This window comes from Equus caballus, chromosome 6, assembly GCF_041296265.1.
Source record: "Equus caballus isolate H_3958 breed thoroughbred chromosome 6, TB-T2T, whole genome shotgun sequence".
Taxonomy (NCBI): Eukaryota; Metazoa; Chordata; class Mammalia; order Perissodactyla; family Equidae; genus Equus; species Equus caballus.
Genome location: NC_091689.1, coordinates 51500313 through 51518934, shown reverse-complemented (window position 1 = coordinate 51518934; position 18622 = coordinate 51500313). Strand labels below are relative to the sequence as shown.

At 36.0% G+C, this 18622-nt stretch overlaps 2 protein-coding genes across 2 annotated transcripts in view; both read left to right on the top strand.

Annotated features, from left to right (window-relative positions):
* Positions 1-6510: 6510 nt before the first annotated feature.
* LY49E (killer cell lectin-like receptor) overlaps positions 6511-18622 on the top strand; it is a 101153-nt gene continuing 89041 nt past the window's right edge. Inside the window, 1 exon segment of the mRNA NM_001081829.2 lies at positions 6511-6617. The gene's annotated coding sequence lies outside the window, so the exon portion shown is untranslated.
* LY49D (killer cell lectin-like receptor) lies at positions 6571-16762 on the top strand. The gene is made up of 7 exons (NM_001081924.1): positions 6571-6617; positions 8026-8142; positions 9477-9566; positions 10506-10748; positions 11520-11662; positions 13264-13370; positions 16602-16762. The coding sequence occupies exons 2-7, from the start codon at positions 8028-8030 to the stop codon at positions 16747-16749; spliced, it is 846 nt and encodes a 281-aa protein (NP_001075393.1). The 5' UTR covers positions 6571-6617; positions 8026-8027; the 3' UTR covers positions 16750-16762.

The following is an 18622-nucleotide window of genomic DNA, read 5'->3' as shown; positions in this document are numbered from 1 at the left end:
CTCATCTCCACTTCATTGTGTAACACTACACTGTCATCACTTCAGGTTTCTTATGAAAATAAATATTTCTGTTCACATTGTAGATCTTGATGAATGTGCACTATAAAATCATGTTATAATTCTCTTACGCTTAGATGTCAACTTCACGGACAAGGGGAGAAACAACTGCTCTTTGACCCTCCTATGGGCCCACAACTTTTGGTTGCTCCACAAAATAATCTTCATTCTGTGGCATCTGTTGAATAAGATGATCCACTCAAGATTGAGCAAGGCTGGGGAGAAATAGGCCGTAGATTAAAAAATCTTTAACATATTAACTCTGTCCCTATTCTCTAACTTCCTTCTAGTTCTGATTTATTTATTATACTCTTCTCCGCTATCTACTAAGTTTATCATATTCAAACCAAGATTGGAGAATAGGTCATTAGGATAAATATTTTATATTGTCTCTGATTTCCTTAAACTTTGTTTGAACTGATTCTTACTTGACTGTAAGCTGCTGGTGATCAGTAAAAGTTCAATTTTGTACAGCACTAGTTTTATGTGAAACTAGATTTTTATAGCAGTCAGGTCAGCAAATACCACATGTCCCCACCGCTACTCCCCCATAATAGAGAGACCTCTTATAATAATCAAACTTATTTCCAAGTGCTGGTTCTGTGCCCTGTATCTCCTTTTCCCACTCATGGGATGGAGTGTCACTACTCGGCACCTACCAGTCTTTTCCATATAGTAGGTGCTTTATAAAAGATTATTGGACTTGCTGTCTTTTGTACTTAGTACCTTCAGATTGTTTTTGTAACTTAGTCTAAGGTAGAAGAGATTCATTTCTGTGGCTGTGGAAACCTTTCAATTACCATGAATTTTGCTCATACATACTCATACCACAGAGTTGTATATTTGAATACATTTGATAAGGATGTGTTTTTTGGATGTGGCTCATCTGTGAACCTAATCTCTCATGTATAGTCTGAGTAGAACGGTTTCACTTTTCTCAATCAAAGCAGCAAAGACAGCACAGCAAAGAGGACTAGTGAGAATGGGCATGATCTGCCAGGCTCTACCGTTCTATTTTATTTATAAATTTTTATTTTGAGTTTCCAGGTTTTATGCCTCTGCTTCTTATGGTTAAGAGTGCAGGCACATATTTCATTGATATCAAGCTGAGTCTATTCATGTGGACATTTTTAATTTGAATATAAATGATAGCTGATATTATTTTATATATACTATTATTAGACTACCTTGTTTTGATTTGAAATGTGCGAGACCTGTGAACATGGGTTGTGCTGTAAGTTCAACCACTGATCCATATGATTATTTTTAAAGACTATTTTTTTAGAGCAGTTTTAGGTCTACAACAAAATTAATAGGAAGGTACAGAGATTTCCCATATACCCCCACTCCCACACATGCATAGCCTCTCCAGTTATCAACAACTTCCACCAGAGAGGTACATTTGTTGCAATTGCTAAAGCAACATTGACACATAATAATCACTCAAATTTCATAGTTTACCTCAGGGTTCACTGTTGGTGGTGTACATTCTATGGGTTTGCACAAAGGTATAATGACATGTATCCACCATTATAGTATCATACAGAGTATTTTCACTACCCTAAAAATCCTCACGCACCACCTATTCATTTCTCCCTGCTCTCAACCCCTGGCAACCACTGATCTTCTTATTGCCTCCATGGTTTTATCTTTTCCATAATGTCATATAGTTGGAATCACATGGTATGTAGCATTTTCAGATGGACTTTTTTCACTTAGTAATAACACATTTAAGTTTCCTCCAAGTCTTTTCATGGCTTGATAGCTCATTTCTTTTTAGTGGTGAATAACATTGCCTTGTCTGGATGTACCACAGATTATTTGTCCATTCACCTGCTAAAGGACGTCTTGGTTGCTTCCAAATTTTGGCAATTATGAGTAAAGCTGCTATAAACATCCATGTACAAGTTTTTGTGTGGACGTTAAGTTTATTGATAATTTTGGTAATTGATTTCCTAGCATGTGGTAATAAGCTAGAATAAAAAATCCAAAAAATTTAATGAAAATAAACAACAAAGGTAAATGAATGATTTGAGGGTGAGCATAGAGTCTGAACTGTGTGGTATAGTGGAGAGAACACTGAAGAATCAAAATTCTCAATTATGGCACTACTTCACAGAACTCTTTTCCCTTTCAACCTGTGAATAGACTTTATCTCTTAGTGGCACAGAGCCCAAATAGCCATCTGATATACTTTTTTGGTCATTATTTTTTCATGCTTACTTAGTTGCTGAGAAGTCCTTCTCATTTAGTTACTTAGAAACTGGAGGAAGGATGGTGACTGTTTGTCTGACTGCTGGAGGCCAGTTGGGATGATATAGAGGATTTTAACTCTAGAGCATTAGAACAGCTTTTTTGTAAAGACAAGAAGGACAAATGAGGTGGTTAATTATGGGAACAGGAAACCTCAAACAAGTGGTCTTTTGAGTTTTTACTGTAAGAGCCAGGAAATTTAATATCTCTCAGTGGCATAAAGGTTAGGCATTAGGACAAACAACCATGGAGGTGGGAACCTGGCCAGGTGAGATTACTCCTCCCAATAGAGTGATGCAGACCGTCTTTCTCTAGGAGCTCGTGGTTATTCCAGACATCCTTTACTTCAGCTTAGGACAGGAAGAACAGCATGCTCCTGTGAAATGATAAGTCTCTGTGGTTTGCAGTTGTGACCAGAAAGCTTGAAGGTGTGACTAGAAGCTGTGTGTTAAGCTTCTCGCTGACAAAATTAATATTGTCAGGAAGGAATGGGTAAAATGTGTGGTTTCCCAAATGAAAAAAGGCTTTGCAGCAAAGCAGCCAGGAAGTGAATATTTGGATGCTTTATATATTCATGTTGTGTGTGTGTTTTGCAGAAAAGTAAATTCAGAAGACAAAGTTCAAGAACATTCCAAACATTCTTCAAATTTCTCATCTTTCTGTTTTATTAGCAGTCGTAATAGATAAGTTTGGTGCTTCGGTTTTGTGCTTTGATCGAAGGGCCATGCTAGGAGTTTCAGTTAGTCCCGTTGGAAGTTACTGGTGTTGTCTTCTGATTCTGGTTGTCTTCTTATTTAAGAAGAAATGTGCCTTCAGAAATTCAGAGCTTAGTGAAAAAAAGAAACTAGAGCTTAGAGAGAACAGCTACCTAATTTGGCTTTCCAATCATTAATCTCATTCTGCCTTTCTCTAAAATTGAAAAATCCAAATTTTGTAGTCAATTTCTCTTAACTTGAACATATTCATGGAGTGCACATGTAGGCATCATCTCTCTTCTATGTGCTGCAGTTACAATAATGAACAAGACAGATGTAGTACTCACCCTGTGGAGTTTATGTAGAGGTGACAGATAACTATGTTAAGTATAAAAAGGTATTGTGTATCTGTCTAGCTTCCATCATAACTGTGTACCCTCACCAGCTATAAGGGTGTAAATCAAAACAGAAAGAGGGCCGGCCGGTGGCACAGCGGTTAAGTGCGCACGTTCTGCGTTTCGGTGGCCCAGGGTTTGCCAGTTTGGATCCCAGGTGCGGACATGGCACCGCGTGGCAAGCCATGTTGTGGTAGGCGTCCCACGTACAAAGTAGGGGAAGATGGGCATGATGTTAGCTCAGGGCCACTCTTCCTCAGCAAAAAGAGGAGGATTGGCAGTAGTTAGCTCAGGGCTAATTTTCCTCAAAAAAAAAAAAAAAACAAAACAGAAAGAAAGCTCAACATTACCACTGTCTCCATGGACCCACAAGCTTTAAGTAACCAGACTTGAGATTACAGAATGGTTTTTCTAGAGAGGTGGCAGTGTGCTGCCACACGTTTCCAGCTCCTAAATTGTATTAATGTGGCCCTCCCACCCCATACACACACACACTTTCCTCCAAGCATCTGCACTCCAAACCTGACGTGTCAGGATAGAGAACCTAGCTCAGTGTGTCAGGATTGTTGGGTTGCAGTCCTGGCTCTTCCACTATTTATATTACCTTGGAAGAGAGTGGAAAAATGAACATTTACCTATTTTGAAGTCTAAGAAATCGTGTCTGTAGTGATATCTCATTGAATTCTTCCAAATCTATGAAGTAAGTGATACTCTTATTGAACATGTGAGGAAAATGAGGCTAAAGATTTGGAGTGGCTTGTTCAAATTTTTACAGCTAGGAAGGATTTGAATCTTCAACCTCAAATAATAATATTTAACATTTAATGAGTGCCTACTTTATATTTTCCAGGTCTGGTTAGGCACTTTATATACCCTATCTCATATTAAATATTAATATTAATTTAAATATTTTAAAAATATTATCCCTATTTTACTGTAGTGAATCCAAGGTTTAGAGAAGTGAAGTGACCTGCCTCAAGTCACACATAGAAGCTTGGGCTGGTATTTCAAGCCAGATCCACCTGGTTCCAGAATTCATGCTTTGTGGCAGAGGTTTGTTGAAAATCCAGGCCCTTTGAATCCATAGTCCGTTTGTGCTCTGTGTATTCACTCAGGACTGATTTTAAACATGGATCAAGTGTTAGTAATGATGTGTCCGTTGGGCAGTCAATTAACTTCAACATTAATTTCTCCATTTGCAAAATGGGAACAATAATAAATATCTGTCAGCTTTAAGAGGTTTCGATATTGTTATAGACACAGTAGGTCCTAATAAATGATAATGTCTCTCTCTGCCACCTTCTCGACAATGATTATTCTTTCTCCGCCCCTACACCCTGTGTTCTCTCAGCAGAGCTTCTTTATTTATTTTTGGCATTGCAATAGAGGGCTGGGGATCTTTCTCTGTTTTGAGATTGACAAAGATTACCCAATCCAAGATTAGGGTAAAGAGAAGGAAATGCCCAGCAGCAAGTATTCTTGAAGTGTGCAGGCTCATCCTGTGATACTTTGCTTATGTTATTGAATTAAATTAGTCTCTGGGAGATATTCCAGCGGCCTTCCTGCACATGGTGACAAGTGGCAGACCTCAGTGGTGATTTAGAGATTAAGGGCTGCGTTGGGGGACAAGTAGGCCAGTTGAGGGCAAACAACACGCAGCATAACCTAGACAGGTTACTATTGGTCAAAACACTCAGTAGACCATGTCTGTATGGCAGTTGGGAGGAGAGCTGGGGGCATTTGAGCAAACTGAAGTATGGGAAAGGCTTCTAAAGTGGGACGGTTTAGCTGTGGCTAGAGGTGGGGAAGAGAAGGAAAGAATTAAGCAAAGAATTTGGCCAGAGTTGGTGAAATCAGGGTGGATTTGTCTCTGCATAATCAATTTCCTCTTCTGTTCCACACCTCACTCCTCTTCCTCCACACTCCGTAGTAACCACTCTCACCTGATTTGAAGAGCAATTTAAATTGGCTTCATAGAGCTGTATGTCAGAAGATTGACAAGGCCTGTATCAAACGAAAGTAAACTTCAGTGAGAGATTTGAGTGTATTTTGGCAGGCTCTGGCTCATAGAAACAGAGTTCTAGAAATAAATTTCTTTTAGCTGGAAGATTGTAAATCTTCATGAAGTAAGATTCATGCACAAAACTCAAGTGGAGGAATAAATCACCAATATGTCTTAAAAAATCAATAGTGAACATTTTCATACACAACTAGTGGTAATAAATGGGAACAAGTTTTATGGAGGGTGTTTAGTAATATGTATCAAAGTTCTTTATTGTATATACCCCTTGACCCCATAATTTCATGTTTTAAAATTTTTCCTAGAAAAATATTCAAAAGTATACGCCCATTATATTTTATTCTAGCACAAAATTGGGAACAACCGAAATGTCCGATGGTAGGAGATTACCTAAATAAATTATAGTATAATCCATATGGGCAATAACTATTTATGGTTTAAAATCTCATTTTAGATAAATATTTTTTAAATGGAAAAAGGTTAGAAAATAATAAATCAAAAACATTGTGTATGCAATGACACAGACTTTGATAGTAAACGTAACGTATGGCTAAAAAACTAGAAGAATATACACCAAAATTTTTATAGTGGAATTATGGATGTTTTAAAATAATTTCCAAAATACATTTATCTGCAATAAACATAAATGGAAAAAAGAAATAATATTTTTCAAATAGCAACATATAAGAGAAAGTTTCTAACAGATTATTTAAGAGTTAAAGAATTTAGTAATAATATTTTTGTGTGTATGCATATATATTTATACCTATATATTTTAATCATTTGTTTTGGGTAGTACTTTCCTTTAAGTATGCTGGTTTTTATCAAAGATATTAGTTTTTGTTTCTCCAAAGCTGTGTTTGTTTGTCTTTTCAGTCCTCAAATACAGATTTTGAATGTTATTTTGTGAAGAGTACCAAGTGGTTGGTTATTTGAAATGGAGGAAGAGATAGCTCATGACCATTTTTCCTTTCCCGTCAACCTCAGCTTTTATCATACAATTTCCTTTTATCACTTTGGTCAAGAGGAGGGGCAGACAATTTTGAGTTGGAGTACCACTCAGAGACAATTCATTTCTGCCTTCCGTCTTACAGCCTCTCACACACCCGAGGGATCCAGGATTGGAAAGGCCGACTTCTCCCACCTTGTTGTTGGGTCAGCTTTCTCCTCCTGCATCGCTGCGTGGCACAGACACAGGTACCCTCTGCTCTTAGTCCTTCAGACCTTTGTACCTGAGTATACTGTTAGCCCTACTTATGAAGAAAAGATTCTAGCAATATGGGATTTTATTACAAATGACTTGACGTGAACATGGGATCGATGGGAAAGCATTCTCTATTGATTGTTTTAGAACTGCATTAATTCAGAAGGATGTGAAAGCTGTAGTTCAGCATTCACGGGAAGTTATTTTCTTTTTTTCAATATGCTACAATTTTTGCTTTGTGTTATCTAAATGAAGAGGGATTTGGTGATTAACTACTTTTCTTTGGGTCTGATGATTTACATATTATCTTATCAATCTTAAAGGATTCTGTAATAGAAAAGACTCCTTTTCCTTAGGAAATTAGAGGAAATGTGAATAATTAAGTTTAAAAAGTTTTGTATATTAAAACATTTTTTTAAAGACTATAGTTACATGTGCAATTTATTTTCCATATTTCTTGTTTTGTGGATATCCTCTATTCACACTGATTAATGTAAGCAGCGAGGTAAATTTTAAATATTTACTATTTAAAAATTTCTTTTGATAAGTATATCCATTAACAGATTGAATCCTTTATGGATATTAACTAATGACTGCCCACTGACAAATTTTATTTTCACATAGGATTCTATGGCAACATCATACACTAGAAGATTATTTCTAAAATTTTAGTATACATCGAATCATTTGGGATTAAAAATACAAGTGTCTAGACTCCAACCTGAGAGACTTTTATCCAGCATATCTTGCATGGGGCACTGGAATCTGGAATGTTAACCAATCTGCAATGTTAACCCCCAATAATTCTTTTGTAGATAGTATACGGGATACACTTTGGGAAACAATTTGGTAAAGTCATGTTGAAATTGAAAAGAATGCAGGAACTTTTTAATATTTATGTGTACATCTTTTTTAAGCCAAGATATTTATATTTTTTCAGAATTACAAAAAGATAGAATTTTAGTTTTCTGAATTGATAGTTTTAAAAGTGTCCCAGTAATTTGGGATGATACCACTTCTACCTAACATTTGTATATGTATGTTGAACATATTGAACTATATTGACTGGGTGAATAGGACCCAGCCTATTCAATCTATTGGTAGATTTTAAAAAGATTCTTTCTGTATTATATAATAATTATGGCAGTAATGACTAGGAGTGTAAATGACTCTATCAGAGATGTTGAAAGGTTTTCCATTTCTCATATAAATCAAGTTGAGTCTACATGCTTTAGGCAGCTAAAGGAGTTAATAAACACACCCTCACATACACGTACAGATATACACACATACCTCTTAATCCTGAGTGTGTTCTATAGACTGACACTTTAATTTTTCTTTAGACAGAAATACTCCTGTTGCGAAGATTCAATGCAAAACATATTTCTTTTCTTACTCTAGACATGAGCAATCAGGAAGTGACTTATTGCTCCTTGAGATTTGTTCAGTCTCCTTCAGAGTCACAAAATAGATTAAGGCCTGGTGGTACTCAAAGGCCTGGGAAAACTGATGACAAAGGTACATGTTTTAAGCATCTAGATACACCTGTCTTTTATGAATTGTCAAACTTTAGAGTTTTGATTAAAGTTTTCCTATCTGTACTTCAGATTCTCGGATGGTAATATCAAATCATAATTGTGTAGACTAGTAGAACAAGTCTCTCTTTTTTAAAGTTTGTGAGAATGGAGAATGTAATGAATTCTTCTAAATTTGAGAAGCTAATATTCATTCAAGTTTGTTTAAGAGAAATTCATGAGGCTTTAAAAGTAAAAGACAGAGCCAGCCAAGATGGCCTAGTAGTTGAAGTTTAGCCTGCTCCACTTCGGGTGCCTGGGTTTGGTTCCTGGGCATGGAGCCACACCACTCATCTGTCGGTAGCCATGCTGTGGTGGCAGCTCACATAGAAGAACCAGAAGGACTTACAACTAGAATATACAACTATGTACTGGAGTTTTGGGGAGAAACAAAAAAGAGAGAGAGAGAGAGGAAGATTGGCAACAGATGTTAGCCCAGAGCAAATCTTTCAAAAAAAAATTAAAAGGAAAGGACAGACCAGAGTCTCAAGAAAAGATTGTATTTCCTAAAGAAACATAAGTCTTAAAGAATGAGAAATCAAAATATGCATTAGAAGCAATGCTTTTATTCATACAAAAGATATTTTAGGTGTCTTAAATATTTACCAAACCCTAGTGGCAATGAAGAAGCAAACATGTTCAAATCAAAAGGAGCATTCTGATGTTTCTGTTCTTTCTCTTTCCCCTCAAATATTGTCACAGACTCTGAATTGAGAATAACTTTTACTTGTTTAACTTAATGACAGAGATAACTTTTAGATACTGAGGACCTCCAAAGTAGGAGGATAAATATAGTATTGACTAGAGAAAAGTAAAACTGATGAAAAAGAAAGCTGATTTCTAGAAACTCCTTTAAGGATGAACCCCAATCACATTCGCAGCTCCAGAATATCCACTATTGGCCACCAATTTCTCAAGAATATTGACTGCTTTTTCCTCCTCTTCATGGTGATCACAGGAAGGATTATACATATCAGTGTAGATCCTCATAAATGTGTATTGCGTCTATTGCCATCTATGCTTTTGTAAGGGATGTACTTTTAAAATCCTATAGGACTGTTCTTGTGTATAACATTTCTACGAGTGTATGTCAGACAGAAATCGGAAACTTTAAAACTGTAATTACAAGATCACAAATTTAAATCAATTTGCATGATATATTTTTGTGAAATTTTTAGACAGGAATGTCTTTTTGTTCAAAATGTTGCCCTAGGTTAAAGTTAGTAGTGGACAAGGCTCTTTTCTTTTCTGATTATTTTCTTCCTTCTTTATTTAAAGAGTTTTCAGTGCCCTGGCTTCCCTTCGTAGTGACTCTTGGGATTCTCTGTTTACTTCTTTTGGTGACAGCCACAGTGTTGGGGACAATGCGTGAGTATTTGAAATATATCCTTCAAGTCTGAGTGATAGCAGTAACCACTAATAGTGCAGATGTTAACCATGCTCCAACAATTGCTCCTTGGCTATAATCAGGGAATGTCCTAATTGGACTCTTTTTGAGTGATTTTTCCTCAGGCACATCACAGTGTTGTTTTCATTTTACTTACCTATTCCAATGACTTCATCTGTAATGAGCTTTCTCATTCTGTATAATACATCGTCACATTCGTTCAATACAGGACTTAGTAATATTCTGCCTTCTGAGTTTAGATCATTGTGAATCTTGGCTGAACATTCTTTGAGAAACAACTGTTCAAAAGAAATTATGACTTTCTCTTGACTTTTTCTAGGTACACAATGAAGAAATGGTTTAGTAAAAAATTCTATACATGGATGTTATATGATCCGTGAATTCAGCCTATATCTTTTATTTGAATTTCTTGACATCTTTAGAGAAAATCACTAATATGATTCACTCAGATAAAATTACATATTTGGATCTTCCTTTCTTTTCCCCTATGGATATTCCATCTACTCCAATAATAAGGGTGCTATTTCTTCATGTTTCTTAGTACAGATTTTCATACTCAGAGGATGTGTTGTTAAATGTTGATTGATTTTTACTTTGGTACCTATTTCTAAATAGTGTGCTGTTAAAAAGAAACTAAACTGAATGGTAAAGTGTTACCATTATAATTTTATTCATATATCTCATTTTATTTATTCTACACTTAAGTTGCTAATAGTGGGAAATTTGATGTTTCTATTTTTGTGGTCGGTTTATTGATGTGTTACTTTCTAAATGTCAAATTGCTAATTAAAGTAATGAAATGGGTTGGTTGTCAATGTGAGACTTTTTCTCTTGTATTAAATTTCAACATTTAAACATTATGAGTACTTTTTGTATTATATCTATGCTATTAATTTTAGTTTTTCAGTGTATTCAAGAAAAATATCAACAGGAGGAAATTCTACGAAACCTCAGTCAAATGTATGACATTATAAAAAAGGACAACTACTTAAAGGAACGACTTTTGATAAATAAGACTTTAGAATGCGACGTTCTCAGAAATGAAACCCTTCATCAGAAAAAGGAACTGGACTCACTCTTTGTAGAAAAGATGAGATGTCACATAAAACAAGAGATCTTTTCAAAGTCTTTGCAAGATACAGGTATGGAGGAAATCGTGAGCGAAAGATAGCAGGATTTTTCATTATTTCTTCCCCCTCCAGAAGCTTTGAGGCCTAATAAAAGGCTTAGGATATGTGCTAGTGATCTAGGTCCTCACATTCCTTTTTTTTTTTTGTGGTAAGAACACTTAACGTGAGATATATCCTTTTAACAGATTTTTAAGTGCGCAGTTCAGTGTTGCTAACTGTAGGCACTGCGTTGTACGACAGATTTCTATAACTTATTCATCTTGCATAATTGAAACTGTATACCCCTTGAACAACAACTCCTCAATCCCCTGCCCCTACCCCGCTCCAGCCCTGGCAACCACCATTTTACTCTTTCCGTGCCTGTGAGTTTGAATATTTTTTATCTCATATAAGCAGAATCATGCTATATTTGTTCCTCTCTGATTCACTTATTTCACTGTGATTAGCATAATATCCTCAAGGTTCATCTAGGCTGATGCATATGCCAGGATTTCCTTTTTTTAAAGGCTGAATAATATTCCATTTATGTATATACAACATTTTCTTTATCCATTCATCCATTGATGGACATTTGGGTTGTTTACATATCTTGGCTATTGTGAATAATGCTACAATGAATGTGCGAATGTGGATATCTCTTGGCCTCCAGAATATTGATGAACCTCCTATTATCATTATTGATAGCTATTAAGAGTTTATTTATAGAGGGCTGATAAATATATTGTTCTGCTTAACAGAATACCAGATGACAAGAAGTTTAATGTTTCACATTATACACCGTAGGTAAACTCAATGAAGGCCGCTGGTCCTGTTGTGGAGTAAACTGTTATTATTTTACCAATGAAATTAAAGACTGGAAGGGATGTAATAAGACTTGCCAACGTTACAATTTATCTCTTTTGAAGATAGATGATGAAGATGAACGGGTATCATGGATTGTTTTATTCACTTTTATTCTCTTGGATTCTGTCCCTCATTTTGGACCCAAGATATTGAGGGCAGGGGGGAGTCAAGAAAGAGGGACCTTCACTTATTCTTTGTGTTGTGTCTGTCGAGTGAGCAAAAATTGCATAGCTAAGAGTCTCCCAGGAGACCCCTGCCTGCTAATAGGCGTATGACCTTGCTCCTTACTAAACATTCAATACATGTTTTCTATCCTAATGACCATTGTTATTTCTAAAATGGAAAGCCCCTTGAAGGTGCAGTTTGGGTCTTCGCAATCATCTCCCTCTCTAAGGAGTGTGCTGGAGAGCTGCTCCTGGAGAAGTGTGCTTTTCCTACGATGAATTACTTCACGCTTTGGTAAATTGCAGCCTGGAACCAGCAATTATTTCTCCCTATAAAGTGGCAATTAAGAACCCGGAGACAACATAGTCTAGTAGTTATTTTTAGGAATACAGGAGCCAGACTGCCTGGGATAAAATCCACTTCTGCCACTTATTAGCTAGGTTACCTTTGGTAAAGTACTTAACCTCTCTGAGCACCAGTTTTCCGATTGGCAAAATGGAGATAATAATGAGAAACATAAAAGTGAAAACAGTTTTACAAATTAGCTTTATGCTGATTTTCACTGCATCTGTAGGTAACATTTACTTGATCAATATTCTTATATATTATATCAGTATGTATAACTTTCACAAAGAATTATAAAAAGAGAAAATACAGTGACAATATCAAAATTATCTTTTTAATTTATTACTAATAAAAACTATCCACACTCACAAAATGTGTCTTTATAGAGAAATGTTTGCAAAGATCAGCCTGAAACCTCTATTTATCATTTAGGAAAACAACACAAAATTTATATGCAAATCTAATAGATGTTTTAAATCACAACATAAAAGAATTTATTATATCAAGTCATAAAATAACTTTTTATGTTTGTTGCAGTAAAACACAGTTAAATTTAAACCTGAAGTTTAAGATATATTCTGTCATTTAATCAGATATTATGTAATATGTCACTTTGATATAGTACATTTTGGACAGTAAATATTTCCAAATACCTCCCTTTTTCCCTTTACCACTTCCAATTACTGAACTCCAGCAAGTCTTTCTCTTATGAGGCTAAAGGCTCTAAGGCACATCTCCCCACATACATTTGTTGTTTTAATAAATTTGTTTTGAAGATTCCTATTTTCAGTGAAGAATATATGATGATCATTTTTCTACATGAGGAAGTAGTTTTCTGGAGCGTGACTTTGAATGGTTTCGTAAAATGTCCTAAATTATTTAACAAATCTCCTATTGTTATTTATTTAGATTTTAAATTTTTCCATGTTTTAAATAATCTGTGAGACTGGCAGTCATTTTTAAAATAAATGAATAATCCTGGAGAAAATTACTTTGAAAAATGAAAACACAGAGAGCGAGGGGAGAGAAGGTTTTTTAGGAAGGAGGGTTGAAGGATGATGTGGAGAGGAGCAGAGTACTGGCCAGAGAAACAGCTGGACCCTTTACCTGTCCTTCTTTTCATTCTCTAACATGTGGGCATTTACTCACATGATATGTTTTGTTTCCCTTATAGGCGTTCATTCAACGCCAGGCTTATCAAAATACCTACTGGATTGGATTATCATATAATGCAAAGGAAAGTAAATGGAAATGGATTGACGATGGCACGTCTTCTGGAATGTAAGTCTCTGGAATGCATTCAAACTCTGAGACTGGTGTTGGGGTTGGAACGATTATATCTAAAAAAGGAATCTTCTCTCATTTCGCACAGCTTAACTCATTTTCAGGTAGAGGTCATTGGTAAGAATACGTAGAATGACTAAGAAAGTGTTTTAGGAAGTATAGGTAAAAAGGAACAGATGCATCATACAGAGTTATCAATAATAACAAAATTCTGATTCTAAATACATGCTGAGAAGGATGTGTTATGAGGTACACAAAATAAAACAAAATCATAAAGTGATATGAAGAGATTGGACCATGCTGACTTAGCCATAGTGATCCCTCCCACAACCTCAAATGAATATTTTGAGTATCCCAAAAATTCATCTGAAACTCTATTACACTATAACATATAACACTATTAGTTTGTATTATTTGTAAATATAAATATATCTACCTTTACTATAGTCCTTCTGTTTTGAAGTGTAGTATTTTGTAAACTCTTGAGTTTATGTTTAATTATAGTCTGCTGTTAAACTGTTCAATAATTTTTTGAAAATCTGAACTATGTATTGTCTATACATATTTTTTAAGATTGACCCTGAGCTAGCATCTGTTGTCAATCTTTTTCTTCTTTCTTTTTCTCTTCTCCCCAAAGCCCCCCAGTAGATCGTTGTATATTCTAGTTGTAGGTCCTTCTAGTTCTACTATGTGGGACACCACCTCAACAAGGCTTGACGAGCGGTGCAAAGTCCGTGCCCTGTATCCGAACTGGGGAAACCCCGGGCTGCTGAAGCGGAGCATGCGAACTTAACCACTTGGCCACGGGGCCGGCCCACTGTATTATATTTTTTATTTCCAGAAACTCTATTTTATGTTTCCAAATCTTCTTGCTAGTTACTCATATTTTTAAACTCCCTTTTATTTCTTGAAAGATATTAAATGTTCTTATTTTATATTTGGTATCTGATAATTCTTATCTTTGAAGTTTTGTGGGTCCACTGAATTATTTCTGCTGATTTTTGTTCATGATGCCATTTTCTTTGTAGTATTTAGTGATTTTTTTTTTTCCTTTTTGATCTGCTGTGGAAATTATTCAAGGACTGAGATGAAGGTGCTTTCCTCAAGAAAGAATTTAATTTGTTGGATGCCTTGGGGCACTGTGAATCTGGGCCACTGATTCTAAATTCTAAATTCTTCTTTTTTTAAAGATTGGCACCTGAGCTAACAACTGTTGCCAATCTTTTTTTTTTTTTCTTTTTCTGCTTTATCTCTCCAAACCCTGCTGTACACGGTTGTATATCTGAGTTGCATGTCCTTCTAGTTGTGGGATGTGGAATGCTGCCTCAACGTGGCCTGACAAGCGGTACCATGTCCGTGCCCAGGATCCGAACCCTGGGCCACCACAGCGGAGCGCGCGAACTTAAGCACTCGGCCACGGAGCCAGCCCCACTAAATTCTAAATTCTAAATATAGGTCCTGCAAGTAGTGTAGTTCTGGGCTGCAAACCTATGAAAGATGTCATGCAGGAAATTACCTTAATGTAATCGTAGCCTGTAAGTACACGTTCAGGCAAAACAGTCTCAGAGGTCACAGAACAGAAAGGCTCACGGCCAGATTAACATGCTCAAATGGCACAATTAATTCAATCAATCTAAACCACATCATACTATTCAAGGGGAAGGAAATGGGATAGCTCTCACACTTGGGTGGGATGGGATAGGTTGTCACACTAGGATAAGGTGCAAATGGATGAAAGGATTGCCTGAATCCTGGGTTATGCGACCTTCATGTGGCCTGACTCTCTCTGCTGCATAACCCTTTCCTGATGATGGTTTCTAGCACCAGACTTGAGGTTTGAGTAAAGGGGTCCAAAAACAGAAGGTTCTTGTGGCGAGCATACACATTTTCTCTGTTGGGGAGATGCAGGTGCATGTAAGCCTGGGCACAGCTGCAGCTTTCTAATTAACCTCATGAGCAGCTATGGGTTTTATTTGAGTTTCTTAGGGAGAGTGCCAGAATGAGTGTCACCAGTGGGTAGGGAACTTACGACCTCATGAATGTTGAGTATCTATGTGCGTTATGTATACTTTGAATATTATATTTAGCATCTACTTGGTTCTTTCTTCTTTTCCCATGGTCAGCACAGACATGCTCTAGTTACTGTGTCTATGCCTAACATGTCTCATAGGTTACCTACTTATACGCACTTAACACATCTTATGTGTCCTGCCTCTGCCTCATGAGCAACTTAGTTTCATTTATCTTCCTTGTTTATTTCTCTTTATCCCTGTAGCAGATTTGAATATTCTTAAATAATGTAGCAAATGCAGATTACATGAGGGATGGTGTATGATTTTGAACTCTTAGGTGGGATTATTCTTTTTCTCTTCTGTTTAAGACCAAGGTTCAAGACAGTTCTTGGGTGGTTTATACTGAAGATACATCCGTTTGGGGTTGCAACTCTACGTGGCTTGCCTTCTATTTAGAATCTTGGGTGGAATTCATTATTCAGCCTACTGTATCAGTGAAAGGAAAACTGACTTCAGAGCTTCACCTACATTTCTGGGTCCTCACCTTTGCTTAACCCTCAGCCTGAGTATGAATTTGCTTCTTGCCACTTCATAAATCTGTTCAAGAAGGTTTAAATTTTTATTATTCAACATTTTTAATTGTTTCAATACGAAGATAGTTCTGATACCTAATCCACCACTTTGCTGAAATAGAACTCCTGCTTTCAGATATTTTTCAATGGATTGTCACGTTTTAGCTAATAATTGTTATTGAGGTAGGGAAGGAAAAGAAACAAAACAAAGACATCAATTAAACAACTTCATCTCTGACTATATTCCAATTCTACTTTTTCTCCTTAAGGATATGCACATGAGACCTGGTTATCTCTGTCATAGAAATTCAGTTCTTTTTAATCTCTCTATTTTATTGAAAAAATTAACATAAGAAAGCAGTTTTGCTACATATCATGATCCCAGAGCAATATTGCAAGGTAATTTTGCCTTCTCACCAAAAATTCCTAGTGTGGAATAAAATGGAAGTTTATGGGTGTGATCAGGAGGCTGTGATTGTTATAGTTAATGGGCTAAAAGGAAAAGAAAATTTTTTAGTGATGAAGTTATGATTAACATTTCCATATTCCAGATCTTTAGGCAATAGACTTAAAAAAGATTATGATTTATGCTATTATAAGCTTCAGCATTCAACAGTTGACAATGTATGTTTTCTGTTCTACAGTAATTTTACAATGAATTTGCCTTCCGGGAGAGGAGGAAAATGTGCATTTTTAACTTCAACGAGAATAACAAATACTGAGTGCTCTCATACCTATAATTGTATCTGTGAGAAGAGAATTGATTGTGTTTTCAACGACTGCTTCAGCTGACGCAGAAGAAACGGTGAAATGGAATTTTGTCATTTTTTTGTTTGTCTCCTGTGGTAATTTGTGATTACTTACAAATTAATGTTTTCTGACAGGAGGACTTATTCCATTGTGGAAACAGAGATGAGTTAGAAGACAAAGAAAATACTCTTTTGGACTATGATTTAAGAGATCAGATGCTGTCTGTCTTCTTGGGGAAAAGGGGAAGATTTTGTTTTTGGAAAGCAGTTAATCTCTAACGACCCTGAGAAATTCTTTCTCTTTCCCTGAACCACCCACAGAGCCGACGAGAGAACTATGATAAAGAGCCTGGGTCTTTTCCTTATTAATAGGATAAATCATTTCAATAGCCTCTGGCTTTGAGAGAGAGCACAATTAAGAACTAACAAATTGTTTTCCTGCCCCTGCCCTCCAATCTATGTGCTTACTTTTCATTAAAAAAACATTTTTTGATTTTTCTATAATTTCAAACTTATTGAATAGTTGAAACAATCATACAAGGAACTCTCATATAACCTTTACCCACAGTTACCATTTGTTTATATTTAGTTCTAGGTGTGCTTTGCAATTCTCTCTCTCTCCTTGCTGGTCCATTTGATAATAAATTGGGGAAATTATATCCCTTTGTCTAAATATTCTACAAGAACAAGGACTTTGTCTCGTATAACTATAGTACAGTTATCGAAGTCAGGAAATGTAGCATTTCTACATTGCCATGATTTCATCTATAAGCCCTATTCAAATTTTGTCAACTGCTCCCACAATGTCATTTATAGGTGTTTGTCCCCCATGTTCAGGATCATGCAATACATTTAGTAGTGATGTCACTTTAGCGTCCTTTAATCTGGGACAGTTCTTCAGGATTTCTTTGTCTTTCATGACCTTGACATTTTAAAAATCAACTTGATTGAGTTATACTTTTATGCAATAAAACACATCTATTTTAAATCATGAGATCAATGGGTTTTTCACAAATGTATACATTTCTTCAACACCATCAAATCAAGACATAGAACGTTTTCATCACCTCCAAAAGTTCTTTTCTGCCCCTCCCCACCCACTGGGGCCCAGGCAACCAGTGATCTGCTTTCAGTCACTACAAATTAGTTTTGACTGTTATAAAATTGCATGCATCATGTGCTCTTTTGTATTTGGCTTCTTTTTGGTCAGTATATTTTTGAAATTAATTCATGTTCTTTCATGTATCTTTTCATGTTCATTCTTTCTGTTACTGAGTAGTATTCCATTGTACAGACATACCACAATTTGTTCATCCACCTATGGACATTTGATGTGTTTCCAGTTTTTGGCTATTATGAATAAATCTGCCGTGAACATTTATGTGCCAGTCTCTGTGTGGACATGTGTTTTCATTTCTTTTTATTAAATACCTAGGAATTTGATTGTTGAATCTTATGGTAAGTGCACGTTTAATTTTCTAAGAAACTTCTAGTTTGTTTTCCAGTGTGGTTGCATCGTTTTATTTTCCCAGTAGCAGCATATGAGAGTTCCAGTTGCTTCATGTTATTGCCAATACTTGATAGTGTCAGTCTTTTTAATTTTAGCCATCATGGTGGGTGTGTAATGGTATCTCATTGTGGTTTTTAATTTGCATTTCCCTGAAGACTAATGACATTGAGCATCTTGTCATGTGTTCATTAGCCATTTATGTATCTTCTTTTGTGAAGGGTCTGTTCAACATTTTGCCCATTGTAATGTCTGTTCAGTATTTTTTAACATTGAGTTTGTCTGTCTTACTATGGAGTTGTAAGAGTTCTTTGTATGATTTGGATACAAATCCCTTGTTAGATATATGTATTGCAAATACTTTCTCCCAGTCTGTCTTGTCTTTTCATTGTCTTAATGGTGTCTTTCA